This window comes from Bombina bombina, chromosome 3 (genome assembly GCF_027579735.1).
Source record: "Bombina bombina isolate aBomBom1 chromosome 3, aBomBom1.pri, whole genome shotgun sequence".
Lineage (NCBI taxonomy): Eukaryota > Metazoa > Chordata > Amphibia > Anura > Bombinatoridae > Bombina > Bombina bombina.
The window spans coordinates 111,084,974-111,111,483 of record NC_069501.1 but is presented as its reverse complement, the minus strand read 5'-3'; the positions used below and the strand labels follow the sequence as shown (position 1 = coordinate 111,111,483).

Sequence of the window (26,510 nt, the reverse complement as noted above, 5' to 3'; positions counted from 1 at the left end):
GCCGGTGAACCTACTGATCCACAACCTCTCCAACATAAAGGAGAGTTTAAGGGGGAGATCTTAAAGAGCCTCAGAGGAGTAAGATGCCACTGAGTACAAACTTTAAGGTATAGTTCTAGTTGAGTAACACAATGGAGGGCTTTCTTGGTTATTAAGATGGCTACTGACCAATCCTCTTGGGAAGCTTAAAACCCAAAGGATCTCTCCAAGGAGATGACATGGACAGATTTATTGTAGACAGGGGGGTTAAGCAGATTATGGTAGGAGATTGACAACGCTCTAGGAATCCTTATGGCTGTATCCCAACGCCTCTCCCAGTTAGTAGGGACCCGCATTGGAAATACAGTGAACCCCCAAGATCTTAGACTCCTGAGTCTCCAATACTCAAATTGTAATATCTGAGGTGGGTTATAGGTGGACCGAAAGTTTGTGAGTGAGATAAGTTGGCCATCCGGGAAGAGGTCCCCCACATTGGTGATACCATGTGAGTGCCACAGCTGTGGATGTGAGTCTCGTAGGGCCTTAAGTAGGCCCAACAGGGATTGACTAGGCGAAGGGTGGGGGGCAATTTGGGGGAGGGATCGAATTTTATCCCAAAAGCGTAGAGCGGAGAGGACAATGTATTTTCTGATATTGAATGATGCCCTGATATTCTTAGGAATCCAGAGTAGATCCGAAAGGGAGAGTGAATTGGGTAGAGTAGCCTGCTCTAAACCCGAACACTTGCAGTCCGAGGTATCAGAACTCCAGGGAACAATGAAGAATGTGTGCTAGTCTAGAGGCTTCATGATAAAGAGCCAGATTTGGGGGCGCCCGCTCCCCCACTCAATAATGGCTGCTGCATGATTCTTGTAGACACCCCAGGGTGCCACACAAAGTGTGTAATCTACCTTGTGGAGTGCTCCCAGTGTAAATTGCAGTACATAGGGTGTACCTCAAGGGGGCGTGCTGATGTATTGGGGAGCATCTCAATAACATTGAACAAGGTTTAGATTGTTCAGACCTTGTGTGACATTTCACTCACACACATAATAAAAATTGGTGTGTTATTTAACGTGTACAAGTTGGTCCCAGAGGGGGTGACAGAATAGCTAAAATGTTTTACAGGGATGCTTTCTGGATATTTCTTCTTAGAACCAGAAGAACACTGGGATTCAATATCTTTGGTGATATCATACATTTTTGGAAACTGATTTAACTTCTGGTCTTTTATCAAAATAGTTGAACTCACAGTTCTTTACTAACTCCATCTATCTAATTTTTTTCTAAATAATTTCCTTAAAACTAGCATTTATATGGTATGCCTAAGGGAATGCAGGTTGTATGCTTTCCTTAGTTTGGTATTTTTTTAGGTTCATCTAAATAAGATATTTTGAATTGAGTAAGGTAATTGTTATAGGAGTGTTTAGAATTTAAGTCTTTTTTCAATGTTTGATATAACTGTAAAATCACTACTACCCTGTTAAGCTATTGGAGTTACTACATGACGCCCATATGCTATTAATCAATTAATTGATAAGTTAATGAACTGCAGCCTCTCACATTTAGTCTAATCACAATGTTATTTAAGCTTCAAAGAGACACTGTGTAGGCATCTACGATTAAGGCATACCAGCCGAAACGCATCAGATGTTAGGGTGACAGCACTGCTTGTCGTGCAGTTTTTTATCTTTCACTGTTATTCCTAATGGAAGTGTAATAAAGGTTTTAACCTTGCCTGGACACTTGCTGGTTTTTCTTTATGTTTTGGGTAGCCTGCTCTAAACCCCACCACTTGCAGTCTGAGGTATCAGAACTCCAGGGAAGAATGTGGGCAAGTCTAGAGGCTTCATGATAGAGCCAGGTTGGGGTGCCGGCGCTCCCACTCAGTAATGGCTGCTGCATGATTCTTGTAGACACCCGAGGATGTCCTTTTCTCCATTTGAATTTATTACATAACATTTGAAATTTTCCAATGAGGGATTAAGGTATGGGTATTGGTAAGGTTCGAAAAAGGTAGGTTAATTTAGGCTGTAGGGTCATCTTTAAACCTGCTCAGCCAGGAAATACATGGGACATTCCAGTGATCTACGCATCTCTGGAAGGAACGTAAAAGTGGGTAGAAGTTGGTTTCAACTATAGTGGATATGTTCCAAGATAGAAAACCCCAATCCAACTTGGTCCCAGTCTATTAATGAGGGGAGAATATGGTTGAGTCTGGTGGCTAGGACTTTAGCTAGAAGCTTTATGTTCACATCAATTAGCGATATAGGTCTAAAGTTCTCGCATGCATTTGGGTCTTTGCCAGGTTTCGGTATGGCGACAATGGTCGCTTCCAAAAACTCAGAGGGGAGAGTTCCCGTTTGCCTAGCTAGCGTAAATACTCTAGTGAGTAGGGGCAAAAGGGAGATTCTAAATTTCTTATAAAAGAGGACAGTATACCCATCTGGACCTGGGACCTTATGTGGTTTTAAGGACTTAATGGCTCGAGCAACCTCTTGTATATTAATAGGAGCATCCAGAAGGTCTTTCTGCTCATCTGTCAATGACAAAAGGGATAATGTACCTAAAAAGTTTCTAATTGCTGTAGATGAAGGGGGGTATCTGGATAATTTTTTAAATTTGTATAGATCAAAATAGGGGCTAGGGAGTCTCCTTGAGCTTTATTATGTTTGGATTTGAGTTTTATCAGAAGTCCTCAAACAAAGGCTTTAAGCGTGCCCCATAGAGAATAATCCCCTACTGAGCCAACTTCATTAATAATTAAAAACGGAGTGATTTCTTCCCGGAGGTAGGTAACATTGCCCAGATCAGCCAGGAGAAACTGGCAGTTTCCAAGGAGGCAGAGAGGTCAGTGTAGCAGGATAATTCATAGTTAGCTGAACGGGTGAGTGATCTGACCAAGTGAAGTTTGGCATACATGCACTTTGGATGCAGTCTAGAAGATGAGGTTCGCAAAAGATAAAGTCTATGCGGGAGTATGAGGTGTGGACTGTAGAGTAATATGAATAATCCCGAGATGTGGGGTGTAGGGAGCGCCAGACATCATAAAGGTTGTATTGCGCTATAAGTGTGGAGAATTGTTTGGAGGTTTGAAGTAGAGAAGGGTCATACGCCCTTTGCTTGGGGGATCGCCTGTCCATCATGGTATCAAGGAGCATATTGAAATCTCATGCAAGTAGGAGGGTGCCCAATTTGTGGGTGGTTAGGACACACAGAAATTTTCTAAGATGCTTCACTTGGCCCGCATTAGGGCTATAGTAATATGCGAGGGTATAGGGGATTCCCCCAGCTTGCAGTTTAGGATCAAGAAACACCCCTGGGGATCCGCATGAGCGTTAATCTTTAACAGAATGTTCTTATGGTGTCTCAGGGAGTTGGCGAGATAGATCTTCTCTGGGAGACTGCTGCAGGTGGTGAGTTGAATTCCCTTTGAGGGGGTGTTGTGTTTTGCGAGCAGGAACTTCTTTGGGGAAGTGCTGTCCATTCAGATGCCATGGCATCAAGCTGGCGGGATTTTTGTTTTAATCTCTGGGGATCAGTAGCGTGAGCGCTGTCTATATTCCAGGTTTTAAGCAGAGCAAGACCCTGAGTAACATTATGGACTGTAAAAGTTTGGTTGTCCTTAAAGATCAGCAGTTTAATTGGATATCCCCATCTTTATCTGATGTTTCTCTTCCGCAAAGGGGCAGGGACATCTGTAAAGGTTTTACTTTGCTGCAATGTCCGCGCAGAGAGATCTGGGAAGATCTGTAGGTTTTGAAACTTCTCAGGAAGCGGGGGTTTCTGGAAGTGTGCGGTGGGCTCGATCAAGTAGGTCTTCTGACGCCAAAGTTTTTGGGGCCAAGCTGTGGAAAAGTTCATTGAGGTACGATTGAAGGTCTGATGAAGAAATGGATTTGGGGATCCCTCTTATTCGAAGATTATTTCACTGAGATCAATCTTCAATATCGGCTATTTTATCTTCGACAAAGTCTAGGTACTCTGATAGATGTTGGGAGAAGGTCAGCCCATTAGCTTGTTCAGTAGCTAAGTCTTCATATTTTCTTTCCAGCATATCTATGCGTTCATTTGTAGAAGAGATTTCCTTTTTTAACTCAGCAGTTGAAGCAGAAAGTTTAGCAGAGTATGAGGTATGATGATCGTCTAGCATGGATTTGAGAGAGTCCAGAATAAATTTAAGAGTGACCATCTCATGGGTGCTGTGCTGGATCTCTCTTAGAGCAGATGCAGCAAAGCCAGACCATTCTAATGCTGGAGAGTCAGGTGGTTTATTTATACTATGTCGTTCTGGGGTGGGCTGACCGAAATGATCCATAACCGTCTTCTTAAGCGGGAGTTGTGAGTGCAACAAGTTCTCTTATAAGTGCCCCTTCGGCACGGAAAGTATGATATATGTGTTTATGTCCCAGTTGCCTAGCGGAGTGCAGATGCTTATGCGTTGTAGAAATTAATAGCTCCAGGGTTGTCCCCACATTTAGGGTAAGAAAGGAATATCTTAAAGGGAGGTACTGAATGCAGGGCGGGCGTTCGTGGCCAAGGGATGTTCGTTTATTCCATTTTTTGAGGGGTTAAAACGTCAAAGGTATGACAATAAGGAGGAATTAGTGCTCCTGTTATGAACTGGGTGTCAAAGTATCCCACTGCAAGCTATATAGACCAGGGATAAGGGTAAACTAAACAAACAGAATCCTTATGGCATACCGGAGGCAAAAGAGGCTTTGTTATTTTTAGGGAGTCACACAAGGTGACCCACCATATTCCCCCTGGGGAAAATCCACTTTTGTTGGTCACTTGATGTCCAGTTAGCAGGACTGATAGGAACAGATAAAGCCCTCAGGTCTCCTGTAACCACTGGTGCACAGTGTGTGACAGATGTAGGCCTTGTGAGACAATTATCAACTATCTCAGTAATGTGGAGCTTAGGAGCTGTAGAACGCTGGGAGCAGTAGCGATTGGCACACTCCCCAGGGATTTTGTCCACACTGGGCCAAGCCGGAAAGGGATACTGGGGTATGACCTGCTGCAACTGCGTACAACAGGAAAGGCGAGGGGGGTGTGCTCTGTGGAGTCTACAGTCTGTGCTCTTCTTTGTCAAATTGCACTCAGATTGTTGTTCATAATATAGGTGGATTATTAAAAAATATACATTCCAGTATACTCCAAGGATGGTTGATTTGAATGGAGGTTGGGGGAGTGTGCCTTTAATAGGCTATTAATGCTGGGCTCCAGCTGTGAATAGAGCCCTGTGTAAGGGGTTTGTTGTTTCCACTAGCTTGTCCACATATAAGTAGTCATAAGCTTGGAGATGAGGGGGAATATTGGTGTAGCGGGCTTGATATAGTGGGTACAGTAGGCTGTATACTGTCAAAGGCTTTTGATCCTTTGTGATCCCACCTGATCCTTTACTGCTATGTATAATGTGCTGCTGCGTAGGGGGCCTTTCAAAATGGCAGATTTTCGTGCCAAAAGCTATTTGGGAGTTATATGGTGTCTCTTGTGGTAGCTGTATGCCCCTGATAGGTAACCCCTCTATACATTGTCTGGCAGTCTCCTCTGGTTCTCTGCGGGGTGCAGGTCTGTGGTATCAATACCCCTCTGAGCTGGCAGTAGCGCAATTTGGCTGAAGCTAGGCCACACGCCTCCCAGGTCCACCACACTTGAAATTCTGAGCTCCGGTCAAGGTGGAAGGCTATTAGGTTGTTCCCGGTTTCTTGCGACTCTGACCAGGTACCTCCGGAGCGGATCCCAGACCCTCCGGAGGAGCAGCAGAGGTATCTGTGAGCCGGATGCGCTGAGTGCACTGATATAACGCACAGGGTGTACTAACGGTCTCCTGTGCCTCTCTGCTGTGATTCTTATGGCGGGTTCCGAGGCATTCGCGAAGTTGCAGTCCGGCTGATGGTTGATCCAACCACCTCTAAAGAGCCTTAGCCAAGGCTTGAATACATTTATAGACACGAAGTTTTTGTACCTAATAATGTAATTCTGCTTTATTTGTCTGCAAATGCTTTGAAGCTCACAACAGACACAGCCTCTTCATACGGTGGTTAACTCCGCCCCCGTGATTGTAAAGTTTAATGAATTACTGCCCAGTATCTAAAATTAATCTTAAAAACAGGGTCACTTTAATTCAAATTTAAACTTTACAAAGGTGCTTCATTTTTAAAATATTGCGTTCCTCCTCCCGCATCTCCTACTGTATTTAGCATATCGATGGCGAATCCGGCCTCCTCCTTGAGTACCCCATGAAATGGACACCAAAGGGGGCACACAACGATTGGATGAAGCCGGATTCACCATAGATATGCTAAATACAGTAGGAGATGCGGGCGGATGAACGGCGGTATGTTTACCATAACACAATGGTAAATATTTTTAAAAAGAAGCATCTTTGTAAAGTTTAATGAATTAACTTTTTTATTTTTTTTAAAACACACTTAAAAAGACTGACAGGCATAAACAAAAAATTTCCTAAGACTACTGCCTGAAGGACTTTCCTACCCAAGGCTGCCTTGGAAGATGCAAAAACATCAAAATGGTAGAATTTAGTAAAAGTATGCAAAGAAGATTAAATAGTTGCCTTGCAGATTTGGTCAACTGAAGCCTCATTCTATAATAGTTGCAACTGATCTGATAGAATAAGCAATAATACGCTTAGGTGGAGTTATAGAATATTTATTTGCAAACTTGCTCCCCGAGGAGCCCACACCCCTGTGCAAAAGAAGCCCCCTGCATAATAAGCTGATGATTCAGCCATCAAGACAGGGACTGATCCATTCTCATGGAAATGGAATCTCTTTGTACCCCTTGAAAAGTAACCTTTGTCTGCAGACCCAAAGAACTCTTTGGGAAATTTATCTTTCAACCATGCTTTTGAAGAAACAGTCTGTTGGTATTCGATTCTGCTAAATGTAAAGATGGAGCTTGAACCAAGATGTCGTCCCGGTATGGAAACACTTCTCATCAGACGAAAGAGGCACCCAGAACCTTTGAGAAAATTATTGGAGCTGTAGCCAGACTAAATGGTAGAGCAAAAAACTTGAAAATGCTTAGAAACTGAAAATGTTTACTGTGAATTAGAACATGAAGGTAAGCATCCTTTAAATATATTGTGGATTTAAACTGACCTTGCTGATCAAAAGTCTGAATAGTCTGAATAGTCTCCATTTTAAAAGTGGTAACTGACAAATTTGTTCAGAGCTTTTAGATCGAAAACTGGTCTAAAAATCCCCCCCCCCCCATTGTAAATATGAAGCGATTTAAATAAAATAACATACCTTGTTCCAACAATGGAACAGGGACAAACACTCCCATATATTCTAGATCTGAAACTGACTGAAAAAAAAGGCTTGAGCCTTCAAAGGATACTTTGTAAAATTGCTCAGAATAAACCTTCCTCTGGGAGGCCTTGCTCTGAATCCAGTTACCCTGAGAAACTGTATTTAGAACCCAGGGATCTGGAACAGACTGAAACCAAGCTTCCCCCAGAACCTTTGAGTCCAGGGCTGTACCTTCATGCAGACTTTGAAGTAGGGATATATATTTTTTGGACTGTTTAGACCTGTTCCAGTAAGAACCTGGCTTTCAAGTGAGCCAGAGGGACCTTGCTTTTGAGAGAGGAATCATATTTTTTTCCCTGTTCTGATGAAAGGGGCAAAAACAATGAGAAGCTTTAGATTTACCCCTGGACTACTTATCCTAAGGAGGAAAAGCTTTACCTTCAGTCACAGTAGAGATAATTTAATCCAGATCAGAACCAAACAAGCAAACTCCACACTCAACGGCTAGTTAGCGCAACTAATACTAAAGCGTTCAACAATAGATGTCTTAAAAACAAAGAAGCGTGCAAAAAACTAACGTGGTCTAACCCGATGCATGCAGACTTGAAAGCCGACGCGTAGAAAAACTTGTGAGCTCTACTCATGTCAAAACCTGAGGCTTACGTGTGCAGACCGGAAAGCCAACTTGGGGGTGGGGGAAGAACACTGCGCACTAAAAATTTTAAAGGAAAATACTGAAGACCCAGCAGGAGGAGGCAAAGGACAAGTCCCTGCAACACCTGAGGAAGGCTTGTGACTAAATTCCCTTGAGGTGAAAAAAAGTGACTACCCCTATTCCATACACAACCATCTGACAAACTCTGCACTCTGGTGGAAAATGGGCCTCAACTCAGTATGAGATCACCTCTCACTGAAGAATTTCATGCACATCTTAATTTTTCACCTTTCTCCAGAAGAGGCAAAGACAACACTAGCTTCCTGTAAAGTAGGTGAGAAGTGGTTTTATAGAGCTCTTGGGATTTGAGAATCTTTGCCGCCTCCTAGTAGCCAGGAAGAGTAATTCTCAGGAGTAATGGATCGTGGACACTCCCACCACCTGTATAAAAGCAATAAATATTTATTTATCAATCTCTAGTTCAGCAAAAAGTGACATACTTTTTACATTCTAAAAACGTAAGAAATACAATTAATCTTTAACTAAGATCATCTCTTGGAAGTAATTTTAGAGAGAGAGAATTTAAAGGGACAGTAAACACCTTTAGATTTGTGTACAAAATCTTTAATTATTCAGAATGAAACTTTGCATTTATTTTGTCCCATTTTGTTATAATTTTAGCTCTGAAAATTGAGCAATTTCTAATTTCCAGACCTTAAAGTGAAAGTAAATCCTAGCGTTTTACAAACACTAGGATTTACTATTGAAACAAATAAAGGGGACTTTCATTCATGAAGTATAAGATACTTCATGTAGAAAGCTCCTTTATTTGATTCAATTGATCGCCATTTTTACCTTGTACAGCAGCCCATGGCAAAAAAAAAAAATTGGCTAAGAGGTGATGTTTTCACCTCTTAGCCAATAGCTGTGCGGTAAATCCGGCTCCCATGGGCGCCAAGCCGGATTTACCGCATGGCTATTGGCTAAGAGGTGAAAACGTTACCTCTAAGCCAATTTTTTTTTTTTTGCTGTGGGTTCCTGTACAAGGTAAAAACGGCGATCGATTGAATCGGATAAAGGAGCTTTCTACATGAAGTATCTTATATTTCATGAATGAAAGTCCCCTTTATTTGTTTCAATAGTAAATCCTAGCGTTTGTAAAACACTAGGATTTACTTTCACTTTAAACCGCACCCTGCAGATTTCTCAAGGCTAACACTGCTATCTATGTATGTCACTAATTGGCTTTAGCTGATAACTGCAAAGCAATTCACTGAGAGAAAAAGCCCAGATTGGCTCCTCCATGCAAGGCAAATGGTGGGTGGTGTTTGTCTATTGATAAACGATTGCAGAAAAAAAGGATGTTAATTGGTTTTAAAAACATTACGACTTGGCTGATATTTTATTCTACAGAAATGTATTGTAATTACAGGGTGTTTACTGCCCCTTTTTAAAGGCAATTTACTCATTAGTTTCCTGAGCTATGGTGGGTTTCTGTACGTTGTCACATGCTCTTTCCTTTAATTGGGCATTTAAAGTGAGTTCTTGAAAAGGAAACTAAATTATATGTATCTCACAGTAGTGTACAAAACATTTAATTGTTGTGATTACAGACACGAATATATAAATGAGTAAATAGTGATGTTTGTTTATATATTAGGATCAATAAGCCTTTATGCATAACACCATAATAGGTATGCTATAAATATGATGCACACAAGAAAGTATTTAGTGACATTGTTTGTTTTCCTTATTTATGATTCAAGTGAGAGTACATTTTTCACAGTACTGAAACCTGCCTTTATATCCTAAATTAGATTAGCAAGCAATCTTTATAGCAAAGTTATACATAGTTGCACACTGCTGCCATAGTGTGTCTCTCTAGCAATCTATGGCAGCTGCTTTTGTATGTATAACATTGCTATAAACATTGTTGCAAACACTGTTGCCAGATGGCTAAAGACACGTGCATAATCCTGAGCTCATGTAAGACTACTCTTTAAAAAAGGATACCAAGAGAACTAAGCAAAATTGATGACAGAAGTAAATTTACAATTTTAATCCTATCTATTTTAAGATTACGTGTGACTTTACGGTCCCTTTTAATATACTATAAATTTGACTAATTCCCTTTTTCTGTGTTTTTCTCCGCCTTCATTCTTTTTCTGTAGTGTAGTGATGTATAGAGCGGTCTCACCTGCTCTATATGTAATTGGCAGTGTGCGCTCCACATTGTTCTCCCCCCTGCAACAGTTCCATGTTTGAAATACTGCAATACATTCTCACTGTTTACTTGTGCTGCAGTTAGTTAATAGCGACTACCTTGGTGAGGAAACCGCGCATGCGAAGGGCATTTTTTTTAAAATTAATTATACAGTATGCTTTAACATGACAATAAACTGAAATGGTCATTTAAAGCAGTGATTTTTAACCTTTTTTTTGCCGTGGCACACTTTTTTACATTAAAGAATCCTGTGGCACACGACCATCGCAAAATTTTAAAAAAATCACACATTGTAGCCTAATACAGCATATATATATATATATATACACACACACATACTGTATGTAATGTGCTGTTATGCCATGTCTCCTACAAACTACCCCTGCACTGGGAGTAAAAAACAAGCAGTTTAAAAAATATGTCACACTGTTGTCAGTCTGCCGTGGCACACCTGAGGATCTCTCATGGCACACTAGTGTGCCACGGCACACTGGTTGAAAAACACTGATTTAATGGAATACATATGTTTTTAAGGAATGTCCATTTGTGTGATATTGCAAGTCTCCTATATCCAAATGGTTACTAAAAGTGGTTCTATTATCAAATCGGTTTCCTACCGTAGCGAGGGCATTTCCAATAGAACCAATGGTCACTAGATAGCCATACAGCTTAGTTTTCTAAGCTGTTAATACAGTAAAGTTTCACAAAAAATGTTTATTTCTTTAATGACCTGTATATACTATTGTTGTGCAATTAAATAAAATACATTTTCTTTCATGTAAATGGCAAGAGTCCATGAGCTAGTGAAGTATAGGATATACATTCCTACCAGGAGGGGCAAAGTTTCCCAAACCTCAAAATGCCTATAAATACACCTCCCACCACACTCACACCTTAGTTTTACAAACTTTGCCTCCTATGGAGGTGGTGAAGTAAGTTTGTGCTTGATTTTTATGATTTCTTCTATGATAAGCGCTCATAACCATTCTGAAGCCCAATTCCTCTGAGTACAGTGTTTGTCAGAGAGATTTGAAGAGAACTTGTTAATTTTTATGGTTTCACTCATGGGAAATCTTTTCAAGGATTCTCTATCGGTCGTAGGGATTTATCTCCTACCTCCCTTTTGAGATCGACAATATACTCTTATACCATTACCTCTGCTGATAGTTTTCAGTACTGGTTTGGCTGTCTGCTACATGTGGATGGGTGTCTTTCGGTAAGTATTTATCATTATTTAAGACACTCTCAGCTATGTTTGGTGCTTTATGTATTAATATAAAGTTTTAAATATATGTATTTACTTATATTTGCCATGAGTCAGGTCTATGTGTATTTGCCTTTACAGTCTAACAGTTTCAGTTAGAATTATGTTTTAGGAAGTTATTTTTTACCTGGGGTTTAGTCTTTTTCCCAATTTGACTTGCTTTTCCCTATTTTCACGGACAAACTAGGCTCGCGAGGGCGCAATAATGCTATTATTTATTGCGTCATTTTTGGCGCAACATTTTTTGGGAGGAATTTTTGTGTATAGTGGCGCAAGTTTCGTCATTTCCTGCGTCTTTGTTGATGTTAAATTGTTTGGCGCATAGTCGAGCTTGTTATGATGCGAGTTGCGTCATTTCCGGATGTTGGTTGGCTGCAAAAAATTTTCATTACTATTTGCGTTGTGCGTCATACTTGGCGCCAAATATTTCGTTATTTTACCCCACTTCTTTATGCTTTTGCTTTCTTTACATTCTAGAGTGCTATGCTGTTTGCTTTCCTGCCTATTTAGTATATGCATTTCTCTTGTAAGGTGTATCCAGTCCACGGGTTCATCCATTACTTGTGGGATATTCTCCTTCCCAACAGGTAGCTGCAAGAGGATACTCACAGCAGAGCTGTCTATATAGCTCCTCCCCTAACTGCCACCCCCAGTCATTCTCTTGCAGCTCTCGACAAGATAGGAAGTATCAAGAGATATGTGGTGACTTAGTGTAGTTTTACCTTCAATCAAAAGTTTGTTGTTTTTAAACGGTACCGGCGTTGTACTGTTTTACTCTCAGGCAGAAATTAGAAGAAGAGTTCTGCCTCGAGGTTGATGATCTTAGCGGTTTGTAACTAAGGTCCATTGCTGTTCTCACACATAACTGAAGAGTATGGGACAACTTCAGTTTGGGGGAACGGTCTGCAGATTACCTGCTTTGAGGTATGTTCAGTATATTTATTTCTAGAGAGATGAATGAGTTCTAGAAAATGCTGACAGAGCCTTGTGTATTTGAGGTAAGCCTGATGCAGTGATTTAACAGCGACTGGGATCATGCTTACAAAACAGGGTAATACTCTTATTACTTAGTGACAGTTAAACGTTTACATGAATTCAAAAATAGGACGTTTTTTCTCTGAGAGAGAGAACTCTTTATTTGGGGCCTAGTTTCCACATGGCTAATCAGATACTCCTAGGAGTATTTTCTTAAGGTGAGCTTCTATCTGTGGGTGACATTTCAGACTCGGGGAAGGCGTTGCTTAAGTCTGATTCTGAAATGACAGCGTTTAAATTTAAGCTTGAACACCTCCGCTTATTGCTTAGGGAGGTTTTAGCGACTCTGGATGATTGTGACCCCATTGTGGTTCCAGAGAAATTGTGTAAAATGGACAAATACTTTGCAGTGCCTGTTTACACTGATGTTTTTCCAGTCCCTAAAAGGTTTTCGGAAATTATTACTAAGGAATGGGATAGACCAGGTGTTCCGTTCTCTCCCCCTCCTGCTTTCAAAAAGATGTTTCCCATAGATGCCGCCGTACGGGACTCGTGGCAGACAGTCCCTAAGGTGGAGGGAGCAGTCTCTACCCTAGCTAAGCGTACAACTATCCTCGTCGAGGACAGTTGTGCTTTCCTAGATCCTATGGATAAAAAATTGGAGGGTCTCCTTAATAACATTTTTATTCATCAAGGTTTTATTCTCCAGCCTCTTGCATGCATAGCCCCAGTTACTGCTGCAGCGGCTTTTTGGTTCGAGTCTCTTGAGGAGGCTCTGCAGGTGGAGACTCCGCTAGACGAAATTCTAGACAGGATTAAAGCTCTTAAGTTGGCTAATTCCTTTATTTCTGACACCGTTTTTCAGTTAACCAAGCTAACGGCTAAGAATTCAGGTTTTGCCATTTTGGCGCGTAGGGCGCTATGGCTTAAGTCCTGGTCAGCAGACGTTACTTCAAAGTCTAAGCTTCTTAACATCCCCTTCAAGGGACAGACCCTATTCGGGCCCGGTCTGAAGGAGATCATTTCTGATATTATTGGAGGAAAAGGTCACGCCCTTCCTCAGGATAGGTCCAATAAGAGGACCAAACAGAATAATTTTCGTTCCTTTCGAAACTTCAAGAGTGGCGCAGTTTCAGTTTCCTCTAATGCAAAACAAGAGGGAAATTTCGCCCAGTCCAAACCAGTCTGGAGACCTAACCAGGCTTGGAACAAGGGGAAGCAGGCCAAGAAACCTGCGGCTGCCTCTAAGACAGCATGAAGGAGTAGCCCACGATCCGGGACCGAATCTAGTAGGGGGCAGACTTTCGCTCTTCGCCCAGGCTTGGGAAAGAAACGTCCAGGATCCCTGGGCGCTAGAGATTGTTTTCCAGGGATATCTTCTGGAATTCAAAGGTTCATCTTCAAAGGGGAGATTTCATCTCTCACAACTATCTGTAAACCAGATAAAAAGAGAGGCATTCTTACGTTGCTACATTCCTACTGGTTATGGGAGTGATCCACCCAGTTCCTAGAGAGTAACAGGGGCTGGGTTTTTATTCAAACCTGTTTATAGTTCCCAAAAAAGAGGGAACTTTCAGACCTATCTTGGATCTCAAGATCCTAAACAAATTTTTCAGGGTCCCATCCTTCAAGATGGAGACAATCCGAACCATCCTCCCTATGATCCAGGAGGGTCAATATATGACTACTGTGGACTTAAAGGATGCTTATCTCCACATTCCGATTCACAGAGATCATCATCAGTTCCTCAGGTTCGCCTTTCTAGACGGGCATTACCAGTTTGTGGCTCTTCCCTTCGGGTTAGCCACGGCACCAAGAATCTTTACGAAGGTTCTAGGGTCCCTTCTGGCGGCTCTAAGGCCGCGGGGCATAGCGGTAGCCCCTTACCTAGACGACATTCTGATTCAGGCGTTGATTTTTCAAATCGCCAAGTCCCATACTGACATTGTTCTGGCCTTTCTGAGGTCTCACGGATGGAAAGTGAACATAGAAAAGAGTTCTCTCTCTCCTCTCACAAGAGTTTCCTTCCTAGGAACTCTGATAGATTCAGTAGAAATGAAAATTTTTCTGACAGAAGTCAGGATATCAAAACTTCTAACTTCTTGCCGTGCTCTTCTTTCCACTTCTCGGCCATCAGTGGCTCAGTGTATGGAAATGATCGGCCTAATGATAGCGGCAATGGACATAGTTCCGTTTGTCCGCCTACATCTCAGACCACTGCAACTTAGCATGCTCAACCAGTGGAATGGGGACTACACAAATTTGTCTCCTCTATTAAATCTGGATCAAGAGACCAGGGATTCTCTTCTCTGGTGGTTATCTCGGGTCCATCTGTCCAGGGGAATGAGTTTCCACAGGCCAGAGTGGACTATAGTGACGACAGATGCCAGCCTTCTGGGCTGGGGCGCAGTCTAGAACTCCCTGAAGGCTCAGGGTACGTGGACTCAGGAGGAAGCCCTCCTTCCGATAAACATTCTGGAACTGAGAGCGATTTTCAATGCTCTTCAGGCTTGGCCTCAACTAGCTGCGGCCAAGTTCATCAGATTTCAGTCGGACAATATCACGACTGTAGCCTATATCAACCATCAGGGGGGAACAAGGAGTCCCCTGGCAATGATGGAGGTTTCCAAGATAATTCTATGGGCAGAGGTTCACTCTTGCCATCTCTCAGCTATCCATATCCCAGGAGTAGAGAACTGGGAGACGGATTTTCTATGTCGGCAGACTTTTCATCCAGGGGAGTGGGAGCTCCATCTGGAGGTATTTGCCCAGCTGATTCAACTTTGGGGTAAACCAGAACTGGATCTGATGGCGTCTCGTCAGAACACCAAGCTTCCCTGTTACGGGTCCAGGTCAAGGGATCCCCAGGCAGCGCTGATAGATGCTCTAGCAGTGCCCTGGTCCTTCAACCTGGCTTATGTGTTTCCACCGTTTCCTCTCCTCCCTCGTCTGATTGCCAAGATCAAGCAGGAGAGAGCTTCGGTGATTTTGATTTCGCCTGCGTGGCCACGCAGGATTTGGTATGCAGATCTGGTGGACATGTCATCCTCTCCACCATGGACTCTGCCGCTGAGGCAGGACCTTCTACTCCAAGGTCCATTCAAACATCCAAATCTAATTTCTCTGCGTCTGACTGCTTGGAGATTGAACGCTTGATTTTGTAAAAACGTGGTTTCTCCGAGTCGGTCATTGATACCTTGATTCAGGCTCGAAAGCCTGTCACCAGGAAAATCTATCATAAGATATGGTGTAAATATCTTCATTGGTGTGAATCCAAGGGTTACTCGTGGAGTAAGGTCAGGATTCCTAGGATACTATCTTTTCTCCAAGAAGGATTGGAAAAGGGATTATTGGCTAGTTCCTTAAAGGGACAGATTTCTGCTCTGTCTATTCTTTTGCACAAGCTCCTGGCTGATGTTCCAGACGTTCAGGCGTTTTGTCAGGATTTGGTTAGAATCAGGCCCGTGTTTAAACCTGTTGCTCCGCCATGGAGTTTAAATTTAGTTCTTAAAGTTCTTCAATGGGTTCCGTTTGAACCCTTGCATTCCATAGATCTCAAGCTTTTATCTTGGAAAGTTCTGTTTTTAGTAGCTATCTCTTCGGCTCGAAGAGTTTGAGTTATCTGCATTGCAGTGTGATTCCCCTTATCTGATCTTCCATGCAGATAAGGTAGTTTTGCGTACCAAAGCTGGGTTTCTTCCTAAGGTAGTATCTAATAGGAATATCAATCAGGAAATTGTTGTTCCGTCACTGTGTAGTAATCCTTCTTCAAAGAAGGGACGTCTGTTACACAATCTTGACGTGGTTCGTGCTTTAAAGTTTTATTTGCAAGCTACTAAGGATTTTCGTCAAACATCTGCATTGTTTGTCGTCTACTCTGGACAGAGGAGAAGCCAAAAGGCTTCGGCAACTTCTCTTTCTTTTTGGCTGAGAAGCATAATCCGTTTAGCTTATGAGACTGCTGGCCAGCAGCCTCAAAGAATTACAGCTCATTCTACTAGAATGGTAGCTTCCACATGGGCTTTTAAACATGAGGCCTCTGTTGAACAGATTTGTAAGGCAGCGACTTGGTCTTCGCTTCATACTTTTTCTAAATTCTACAAATTTGATACTTTTGCTTCCTCGGAGGCTATTTTTGGGAGAAAGGTCTTGCAGGCAGTGGTGCCTTCCGTTTAAGTGCCTACCTTGTCCCTCCCTTCATCAGTGTCCTAAAGCTTTGGTATTGGTATCCCACAAGTAATGGATGAACCCGTGGACTGGATACACCTTACAAGAGAAAACAAAATTTATGCTTACCTGATAAATTTCTTTCTCTTGTGGTGTTTCCAGTCCACGGCCCACCCTGTCACTTTAAGGCAGGTGTTTTTTATTTTTAAACTACAGTCACCACTGCACCCTATAGTTTCTCCTTTTTCTTGCTTGTCTTCGGTCGAATGACGGGGTGGCAGTTAGGGGAGGAGCTATATAGACAGCTCTGCTGTGGGTGTCCTCTTGCAGCTTCCTATTGGAAAGGAGAATATCCCACAAGTAATGGATGAACCCGTGGACTGGATACACCACAAGAGAAATAAATTTATCAGGTAAGCATACATTTTGTTTTTTTCCCATTCCTGAAACTGCTATATGAGGAAATTGGATATTTGTTTTAATGTTTTTTTCTTTTAAATTTTTGCTAATCTGGAAGAAGATCCTGATTTGTCTAGCATTATTCGTTTGCTACAACATGCTAATCATTTTATCTGTGATGCTATTTTTGATATCATCAAGATTGATGTTTAATCTATGTCTTTAGCAATATTATCTAGAAGAGCCTTATGGCTTAACTCTTGGAATGCGGGCATGGTATCTAAATCTAGATTATCTCTCTCTTTCCAGGGTAATAATTTATTTGGTTCTCAGTTGGATTATATTTCCACTATCACTGGGGGAAGGGAGTTTTTTTGCCTCAGGATAAAAACTGTAAGGGTAAATCTAAAGCTTCTAATCGTTTTCGTTCCTTTCGTCAGAATTGAGAACAGAAAACCACTCCTTCCCCTAAAGACTCTGCTTCCAATTGAAAGCTGTCTTCAAGATGGAATAAATCCAAGCCTTTTAAGAAACCAAAGCCAGCTCCCAAGTCTGCATCAAGGTGCAGCGCTCAGTCCAGTTCAGCTGGTTGGAGGCAGATTGAAATTATTTCAAGACATTTGGGCAGATTCTGTTCAAAATCAGTGGATTCAGAGCACTGTCTCTCAAGGGTATCGAATAGGTTTCAGAGTAAGACCCCCTGTCGATGCCCGAGGAAACGGTCCTTCAGTGCTGAGAAACACTTTGCATTAGAGGGGATTACCCCCTTGACCACTACTACTTGTTATATTCTTTTAATATTTTTAAATTTCAATTTTTGGTTTCATTTTTTTTTACTACAACACAAGTATAGTGGTTTTACCTTACCTCTCATTGCCCAATATTGGGCTGTTTGTGTATTTATCCTGTTTTTGGACCATATCGTTGGCAACACCTGCAGTTGGTGAGCTGATATGCCCAAACCTAAAATGTAAAAGTATAGGCTACACTATACACCTGTTATTACTTTGTTGCAATGTACAAGCTGTTGTGTTGCAGCATTGTGGGCTGTGCGTGAGTATGAGCATTGAATATGAGCATTACAGCTATGTTAGAAAGCATGATCATACTCGCGCACAGCCCACAATGCTGCAACACATAACAGCTTGTACATTGCTACAAAGGAATAACATGGAAAGGCTTGTAATGATAGTGCTTCTGGAATTTGACAATGCGATCACTGATTATCCATGACCTGGAGAACAGACCCCAGATTGTGTGTCATACTGTCTAATAGTGTAGCCTATACTTATGTAAATATATATAAGCCTGTATAATCTTATTAACACAGACACTAGAAAACAAAAAGGTGGCACAGCTGTTACAGGTTATTGTGTAACTGATAATCACGCACAGCCCACAATGCTGCAACACATAATAACAGCCTGTAAAGCCTTGTGAGTGCTGCCGGTGTGTGATGCCTGATGTCCCACTCCACTTGTCCCCCAAGGTATTCAATGTAACACTCCCACTGTCCTTCTCACTCCTGCAGAACTTTACTCTTGTGGGGCTCAGTCTGAAAACGGAGGGGGACAGCTGGCAGGCAAGCAACCAATTAGAAGGGGGAACAGGGTGCTTGGCACGGGGCCAAGTGAGTGAGATTCCCTATTCCCCTGCACAGTTGAACAGACAGGGAGGGGATTGTAATTGACATGTATTAGCAGCTCCAGCATGGGGGCTGGCTATAAGGACACTAGCTAGGGAGCGAGGACAAACTCCTTGCTTTGTAGCTAGTGTGTCCTACGAGCGTATTCTTATGTAGTGACACTTTATCATCAATTTTAGAAGCTTTAGCAGAAAAATTGCTAAAACATGTCAATTACAAACTTTATTTCTTTCATGTAATTAGCAAGAGTCCATGAGCTAGTGACGTATGGGATATACATTCCTACCAGGAGGGGCAACGTTTCCCAAACCTCAAAATGCCTATAAATACACCCCTCACCACACCCACAAATCAGTTTTACAAACTTTGCCTCCTATGGAGGTGGTGAAGTAAGTTTGTGCTAGATTCTACGTTGATATGCGCTCCGCAGCAGGTTGGAGCCCGGTTTTCCTCTCAGCGTGCAGTGAATGTCAGAGGGATGTGAGGAGAGTATTGCCTATTTGAATTCAATGATCTCCTTCTACGGGGTCTATTTCATAGGTTTTCTGTTATCGGTCGTAGAGATTCATCTCTTACCTCCCTTTTCAGATCGACGATATACTCTTATATATACCATTACCTCTACTGATTCTCGTTTCAGTACTGGTTTGGCTTTCTACTACATGTAGATGAGTGTCCTGGGGTAAGTAAATCTTATTTTCTGTGACACTCTAAGCTATGGTTGGGCACTTTTATATAAAGTTCTAAATATATGTGTTCAAACATTTATTTGCCTTGACTCAGGATGTTCAACGTTCCTTATTGCAGACAGTCAATTTCATATTTGGGATAATGCATATGAATAAATCAATTTTTTTCTTACCTTAAAATTTGACTTATTTCCCTTTGGGCTGTTAGGCTTGCGGGGGCTGAAAATGCTTCATTTTATTTAGTCATTCTTGGCGCGGACTTTTTTGGCGCAAAAAAATATTTTCTGTTTCCGGCGTCATACGTGTCGCCGGAAGTTGTCATTTTTTGACGTTTTTTTGCGCCAAAAGTGTCGGCGTTCCGGATGTGGCGTCATTTTGGCGCCAAAAGCATTTAGGCGCCAAATAATGTGGGCGTCTTTTTTGGCGCTAAAAAATATGGGCGTCACTTTTGTCTCCACATTATTTAAGTCTCATTATTTATTGCTTCTGGTTGCTAGAAGCTTGTTCACTGGCATTTTTTCCCATTCCTGAAACTGTCATTTAAGTAATTTGATCAATTTTGCTTTATATGTTGTTTTTTTCTATTACATATTGCAAGATGTCCCAGATTGACCCTGAGTCAGAAGATACTTCTGGAAAGTCGCTGCCTGGTGCTGGATCTACCAAAGTTAAGTGTATCTGCTGTAAACTTGTGGTATCTGTTCCTCCAGCTGTTGTTTGTAATGAATGTCATGACAAACTTGTTAATGCAGATATTTCCTTTAGTAATGTTACATTACCTGTTGCTGTTCCATCAACATCTAATACTCAGAGTGTTCCTGTTAACATAAGAGATTTTGTTTCTAAATCCATTAAGAAGGCGATGTCTGTTATTCCTCCTTCTAGTAAACGTAAAAGGTCTTTTAAAACTTCTCATTTTTCAGATGAATTTTTAAATGAACATCATCATTCTGATAAGGATTCCACTGGTTCAGAGTATTCTGTTTCAGAGATTGATGCTGATAAATCTTCATATTTATTCAAAATGGAATTTATTCGTTCTTTACTTAAAGAAGTCTTAATTGCATTAGAAATAGAGGATTCTGGTCCTCTTGATACTAAAATCTAAACGTTTAAATAAGGTTTTTAAATCTCCTGTAGTTATTCCAGAAGTTTTTCCTGTCCCTGATGCTATTTCTGAAGTAATTTCCAGGGAATGGAATAATTTGGGTAATTCATTTACTCCTTCTAAACGTTTTAAGCAATTATATCCTGTGCCATCTGACAGATTAGAGTTTTGGGACAAAATCCCTAAGGTTGATGGGGCTGTCTCTACTCTTGCTAAACGTACTACTATTCCTACGGCAGATAGTACTTCCTTTAAGGATCCTTTAGATAGGAAGATTGAATCCTTTCTAAGAAAAGCTTACTTATGTTCAGGTAATCTTCTTAGACCTGCTATATCTTTAGCGGATGTTGCTGCAGCTTCAACTTTTTGGTTAGAAGCTTTAGCGCAACAAGTAACCGATCATAATTCTCATAGCATTGTTAATCTTCTTCAACATGCTAATAACTTTATTTGTGATGCCATCTTTGATATCATTAGAGTTGATGTCAGGTATATGTCTCTAGCTATTTTAGCTAGAAGAGCTTTATGGCTTAAAACTTGGAATGCTGATATGTCTTCTAAGTCAACTTTGCTTTCCCTTTCTTTCCAGGGTAATAAATTATTTGGTTCTCAGTTGGATTCTATTATCTCAACTGTTACTGGAGGGTAAGGAACTTTTTTACCACAGGATAAAAAATCTAAAGGTAAATTTAGGTCTAATAATCGTTTTCGTTCCTTTCGTCACAACAAGGAACAAAAGCCTGATCCTTCACCCACAGGAGCGGTATCAGTTTGGAAATCATCTCCAGTCTGGAATAAATCCAAGCCTTTTAGAAAACCAAAGCCAGCTCTCAAGTCCACATGAAGGTGCGGCCCTCATTCCAGCCCAGCTGGTAGGGGGCAGATTACGATTTTTCAAAGAAATTTGGATCAATTCAATTCACAATCTTTGGATTCAGAACATTGTTTCAGAAGGGTACAGAATTGGCTTCAAGATAAGGCCTCCTGCAAAGAGATTTTTTCTTTCCCGTGTCCCAGTAAATCCAACGAAGGCTCAAGCATTTCTGAAATGTGTTTCAGATCTAGAGTTGGCTGGAGTAATTATGCCAGTTCCAGTTCTGGAACAGGGGCTGGGGTTTTATTCAAATCTCTTCATTGTACCAAAGAAGGAGAATTCCTTCAGACCAGTTCTGGATCTAAAAATATTGAATCGTTACGTAAGGATACCAACATTCAAAATAGTAACTATAAGGACTATCCTGCCTTTTGTTCAGCAAGGGCATTATATGTCCACAATAGATTTACAGGATGCATATCTGCATATTCCGATTCATCCAGATCACTATCAGTTTCTGAGATTCTCTTTCCTAGACAAGCATTACCAGTTTGTGGCTCTGCCATTTGGCCTAGCAACAGCTCCAAGAATTTTTACAAAGGTTCCCTTCTGTCTGTAATCAGAGAACAGGGTATTGTGGTATTTCCTTATTTGGACGATATCTTGGTACTTGCTCAGTCTTCACATTTAGCAGAATCTCATACGAATCGACTTGTGTTGTTTCTTCGAGATCATGGTTGGAGGATCAATTTACCGAAAAGTTCATTGATTCCTCAGACAAGGGTAATCTTTTTAGGTTTCCAGATAGATTCAGTGTCCATGACTCTGTCTCTGACAGACTAGAGACGTCTAAAATTGGTCTCAGCTTGTCGAAACCTTCAGTCTCAATCATTCCCTTCGGTAGCCTTATGCATGGAAATTCTAGGTCTTATGACTGCTGCATCGGACGCGATCCCCTTTGCTCGTTTTCACATGCGACCTCTTCAGCTCTGTATGCTGAACCAGTGGTGCAGGGATTACACAAAGATATCTCAATATCTTTAAAACCGATTGTTCGACACTCTTTGACGTGGTGGACAGATCACCATCGTTTAATTCAGGGGGCTTCTTTTGTTGTTCCGACCTGGACTGTAATTTCAACAGATGCAAGTCTGACAGGTTGGGGAGCTGTTTGGGGGTCTCTGACAGCATAAGGGGTTTGGGAATCTCAGGAGGTGAGATTACCAATCAATATTTTGGAACTCCGTGCAATTTTCAGAGCTCTTCAGTCATGGCCTCTTCTAAAGAGAGAATCGTTTATTTGTTTTCAGACAGACAATGTCACAACTGTGGCATATATCAATCATCAAGGAGGGACTCACAGTCCTCTGGCTATGAAAGAAGTATCTCGAATACTGGTATGGGCAGAATCCAGCTCCTGTCTAATTTCTGCGGTTCATATCCCAGGTATAGACAATTGGGAAGCTGATTATCTCAGTCGCCAAACGTTACATCCGGGCGAATGGTCTCTTCACCCAGAGGTATTTCTTCAGATTGTTCAAATGTGGGGACTTCCAGAAATAGATCTGATGGCTTCTCATCTAAACAAGAAACTTCCCAGGTATCTGTCCAGATCCAGGGATCCTCAGGCGGAAGCAGTGGATGCATTGTCACTTCCTTGGAAGTATCATCCTGCCTATATCTTTCCGCCTCTAGTTCTTCTTCCAAGAGTAATCTCCAAGATTCTGAAGGAATGCTCGTTTGTTCTACTGGTGGCTCCAGCATGGCCTCACAGGTTTTGGTATGCGGATCTTGTTCGGATGGCCTCTTGCCAACCATGGACTCTTCCGTTAAGACCAGACCTTTTGTCGCAAGGTCCTTTTTACCATCAGGATCTCAAATCCTTAAATTTAAAGGTATGGAGATTGAACGCTTGATTCTTAGTCAAAGAGGTTTCTCTGACTCTGTGATTAATACTATGTTACAGGCTCGTAAATCTGTATCTAGGAAGATATATTATCGAGTCTGGAAGATTTATATTTCTTGGTGTCTTTCTCATCATTTTTCCTGGCATTCTTTTAGAATTCCGAGAATTTTACAGTTTCTTCAGGATGGTTTGGATAAAGGTTTGTCTGCAAGTTCCTTGAAAGGACAAATCTCTGCTCTTTCTGTTCTTTTTCACAGAAAGATTGCTAATCTTCCTGATATTCATAGTTTTGTACAAGCTTTGGTTCGTATAAAACCTGTCATTAAGTCAATTTCTCCTCCTTGGAGTTTGAATTTGGTTCTGGGGGCTCTTCAAGCTCCTCCGTTTGAACCTATGCATTCATTGGACATTAAATTACTTTCTTGGAAAGTTTTGTTTCTTTTGGCCATCTCTTCTGCTAGAAGAGTTTCTGAATTATCTTCTCTTTCTTGTGAGTCTCCTTTTCTGATTTTTCATCAGGATAAAGCGGTGTTGCGAACTTCTTTTAAATTTTTACCTAAGGTTGTGAATTCTAACAACATTAGCAGAGAAATTGTGGTTCCTTCATTATGTCCTAATCCTAAGAATTCTAAGGAGAGATCATTGCATTCTTTGGATGTAGTTAGAGCTTTGAAATATTATGTTGAAGCTACTAAGAATTTCCGAAAGACTTCTAGTCTATTTATCTTTTCCGGTTCTAGGAAAGGTCAGAAGGCCTCTGCCATTTCTTTGGCATCTTGGTTGAAATCTTTAATTCATCATGCTTATGTCGAGTCGGGTAAAACTCCGCCTCAAAGGATTACAGCTCATTCTACTAGGTCAGTTTCTACTTCCTGGGCGTTTAGGAATGAAGCTTCGGTTGATCAGATTTGCAAAGCAGCAACTTGGTCTTCTTTGCATACTTTTACTAAATTCTACCATTTTGATGTGTTTTCTTCTTCTGAAGCAGTTTTTGGTAGAAAAGTACTTCAGGCAGCTGTTTCAGTTTGATTCTTCTGCTTATAATTTTAGTTTTTTTCATTATAAGATTTAAACTTTATTTTGGGTGTGGATTATTTTCAGCGGAATTGGCTGTCTTTATTTTATCCCTCCCTCTCTAGTGACTCTTGCGTGGAAGATCCACATCTTGGGTAGTCATTATCCCATACGTCACTAGCTCATGGACTCTTGCTAATTACATGAAAGAAAACATAATTTATGTAAGAACTTACCTGATAAATTCATTTCTTTCATATTAGCAAGAGTCCATGAGGCCCACCCTTTTTGTGGTGGTTATGATTTTTTGTATAAAGCACAATTATTCCAATTCCTTATTTTTTATGCTTTTGCACTTTTGTCTTATCACCCCACTTCTTGGCTATGCGTTAAACTGATTTGTGGGTGTGGTGAGGGGTGTATTTATAGGCATTTTGAGGTTTGGGAAACTTTGCCCCTCCTGGTAGGAATGTATATCCCATACGTCACTAGCTCATGGACTCTTGCTAATATGAAAGAAATGAATTTATCAGGTAAGTTCTTACATAAATTATGTTTTTTTTTAATTCTTTATTTGAATACCCCATATTTTTTTGAGTGTATAATGTCCCTTTAAACTACTTTCGGCTATCTCTTCTACTAGAAGAATTTCTGAATTGTCTGCTCTCTCTTGTGAGTCTTGTTTTCTGATTTTCCATCAGGATAAGGCTGTTTTGCGGACTTCATTTAAATTTCTTACTAAGGTTGTGAGTTCTAGCAACATTAGTAGGGAAATTGTTGTTCCTTCCTTGTGTCCGAATCCTAAGAATTCTCTCGAAAAACCGTAACTCTTTTGATGTGGTAAGGGCTTTGAAATACTATATTAAGGCTACTAAGGTTTTCAGAAGACTTCTAGTCTATTTGTTGTCTTTTCTGTTCCTAGGTAAGGTCAGAAAGCCTTTGCCGTTTCCTTAGCATCTTGTTTAAAGCTTTTGATTCACAAGGCTTACTTGGTGGCGGGGCAGTCTCCTCCTCAGAGAATTACGGCTCATTCTACTAGATCAGTTGGCTTTTAAGAATGAAGCTTCAGTTGATCAGATTTGCAAAGCAGCAACTTGGTCTTCTTTGCATACATTTACTAAATTTTACCATTTCGATGTATTTGCATCTTCTGAAGCAGTCTTTAGTAGAAAAGTTCTTCAGGCAGCTGTCTCAGTTTGATTCTTCTGTTTATAAGAACTTATTTTTTGGATTTAATTTCTCAGTGGAAATAACTGTTTTTATTTTATCCCTCCCTCTCTAGTGACTCTTTTGTGGATTTCCACATCTTGGGTATTTCATCCCATAAATACAATAAATGTTGCGGGAAAAATGTAGGGCACACACACTTAAACGTTATCAAAAATATTCCAAGGACTGGCTAGCAAATGACAAGTCCTTTATAAGATGGATTTCAACATCAGTCATTGCTGCCTGATATACTTGGCCATTCCACACACACCATGTAAACGAAACCCAAACACCTTCCCAGGTGTGAGATTCGAAAGGCTAAGATTCGATACAGACTATGGTAATATCTCAATTAGTACTCAGTTTACACTGCTTAAGCCTCTTAACAACACTCTCAGCTGTATAGAGCGGATAGGCTTACCCACAGTAGAAGTTCCGTTCAGATCATGCGTAATCTTTGTATACGCTGGCACTTCCTCACAAACCCTCGATTAGCTTCACGGAACATTGGCTCCAAACTTTAGCAGGCTCTGTAATGGGTAATCCAAGGTGTGTACTCCGCGCTCTCCTTTGCACCGCCTTTGAACAGCCATTGTTTAATTTCTTGCCTTCCGTTACAGAGGTTTTACCTAGGGTATTATTACCCTTTATTTTTAACTTTGGATTAATAATAAAATAATGTTTTTAAACCCCACTCGCTCGGTGCTCCTTACTACCTTTGTTTTTCATTACATATTTCATCCCATACTTCACTAGCTTATGAACTCTTGCCATTTACATGAAAGAAAACATAATTTATGTAAGAACTTACCTGACAAATTCATTTCTTTCATAATGGCAAGAGTCCATCAGACCCACCCTGTTTTTGGTGGTTATATTTTTTTGTATAAAAGCACAATATTATTTTCCAGTTCCTATTTTTTGTATGGTTTTTTTTTACTCCTTTTTACACCTCACTACTTGGCTATATGTTAAACTAAGGTGTGAGTGTGGTGGCAGGTGTATTTATAGGCATTTTGAGGTTTGGGAAACTTTGCCCCCTCCTGGTAGGAATGTATATCCCATACGTCACTAGCTCATGCACTCTTGTCATTATAAAAGAAATTAATTTATCATGTAAGTTCTTACATAAATTGTTTTTAAAGCCTATAAAAATAATGGTTTAACAATATAAATGTC

At 40.9% G+C, this 26,510-nt stretch overlaps 1 protein-coding gene across 1 annotated transcript in view; it reads left to right on the top strand.

Moving 5' to 3' along the window:
• The window catches only part of ITSN1 (intersectin 1), a 598,457-nt gene that overhangs the window by 104,941 nt on the left and 467,006 nt on the right, over positions 1–26,510 (top strand). The window contains exon 4 of the mRNA XM_053705169.1: positions 4,057–4,112. Within this exon, the coding sequence (XP_053561144.1) occupies positions 4,057–4,112 (56 nt within the window). The remainder of the gene's footprint in view (positions 1–4,056; positions 4,113–26,510) is intronic.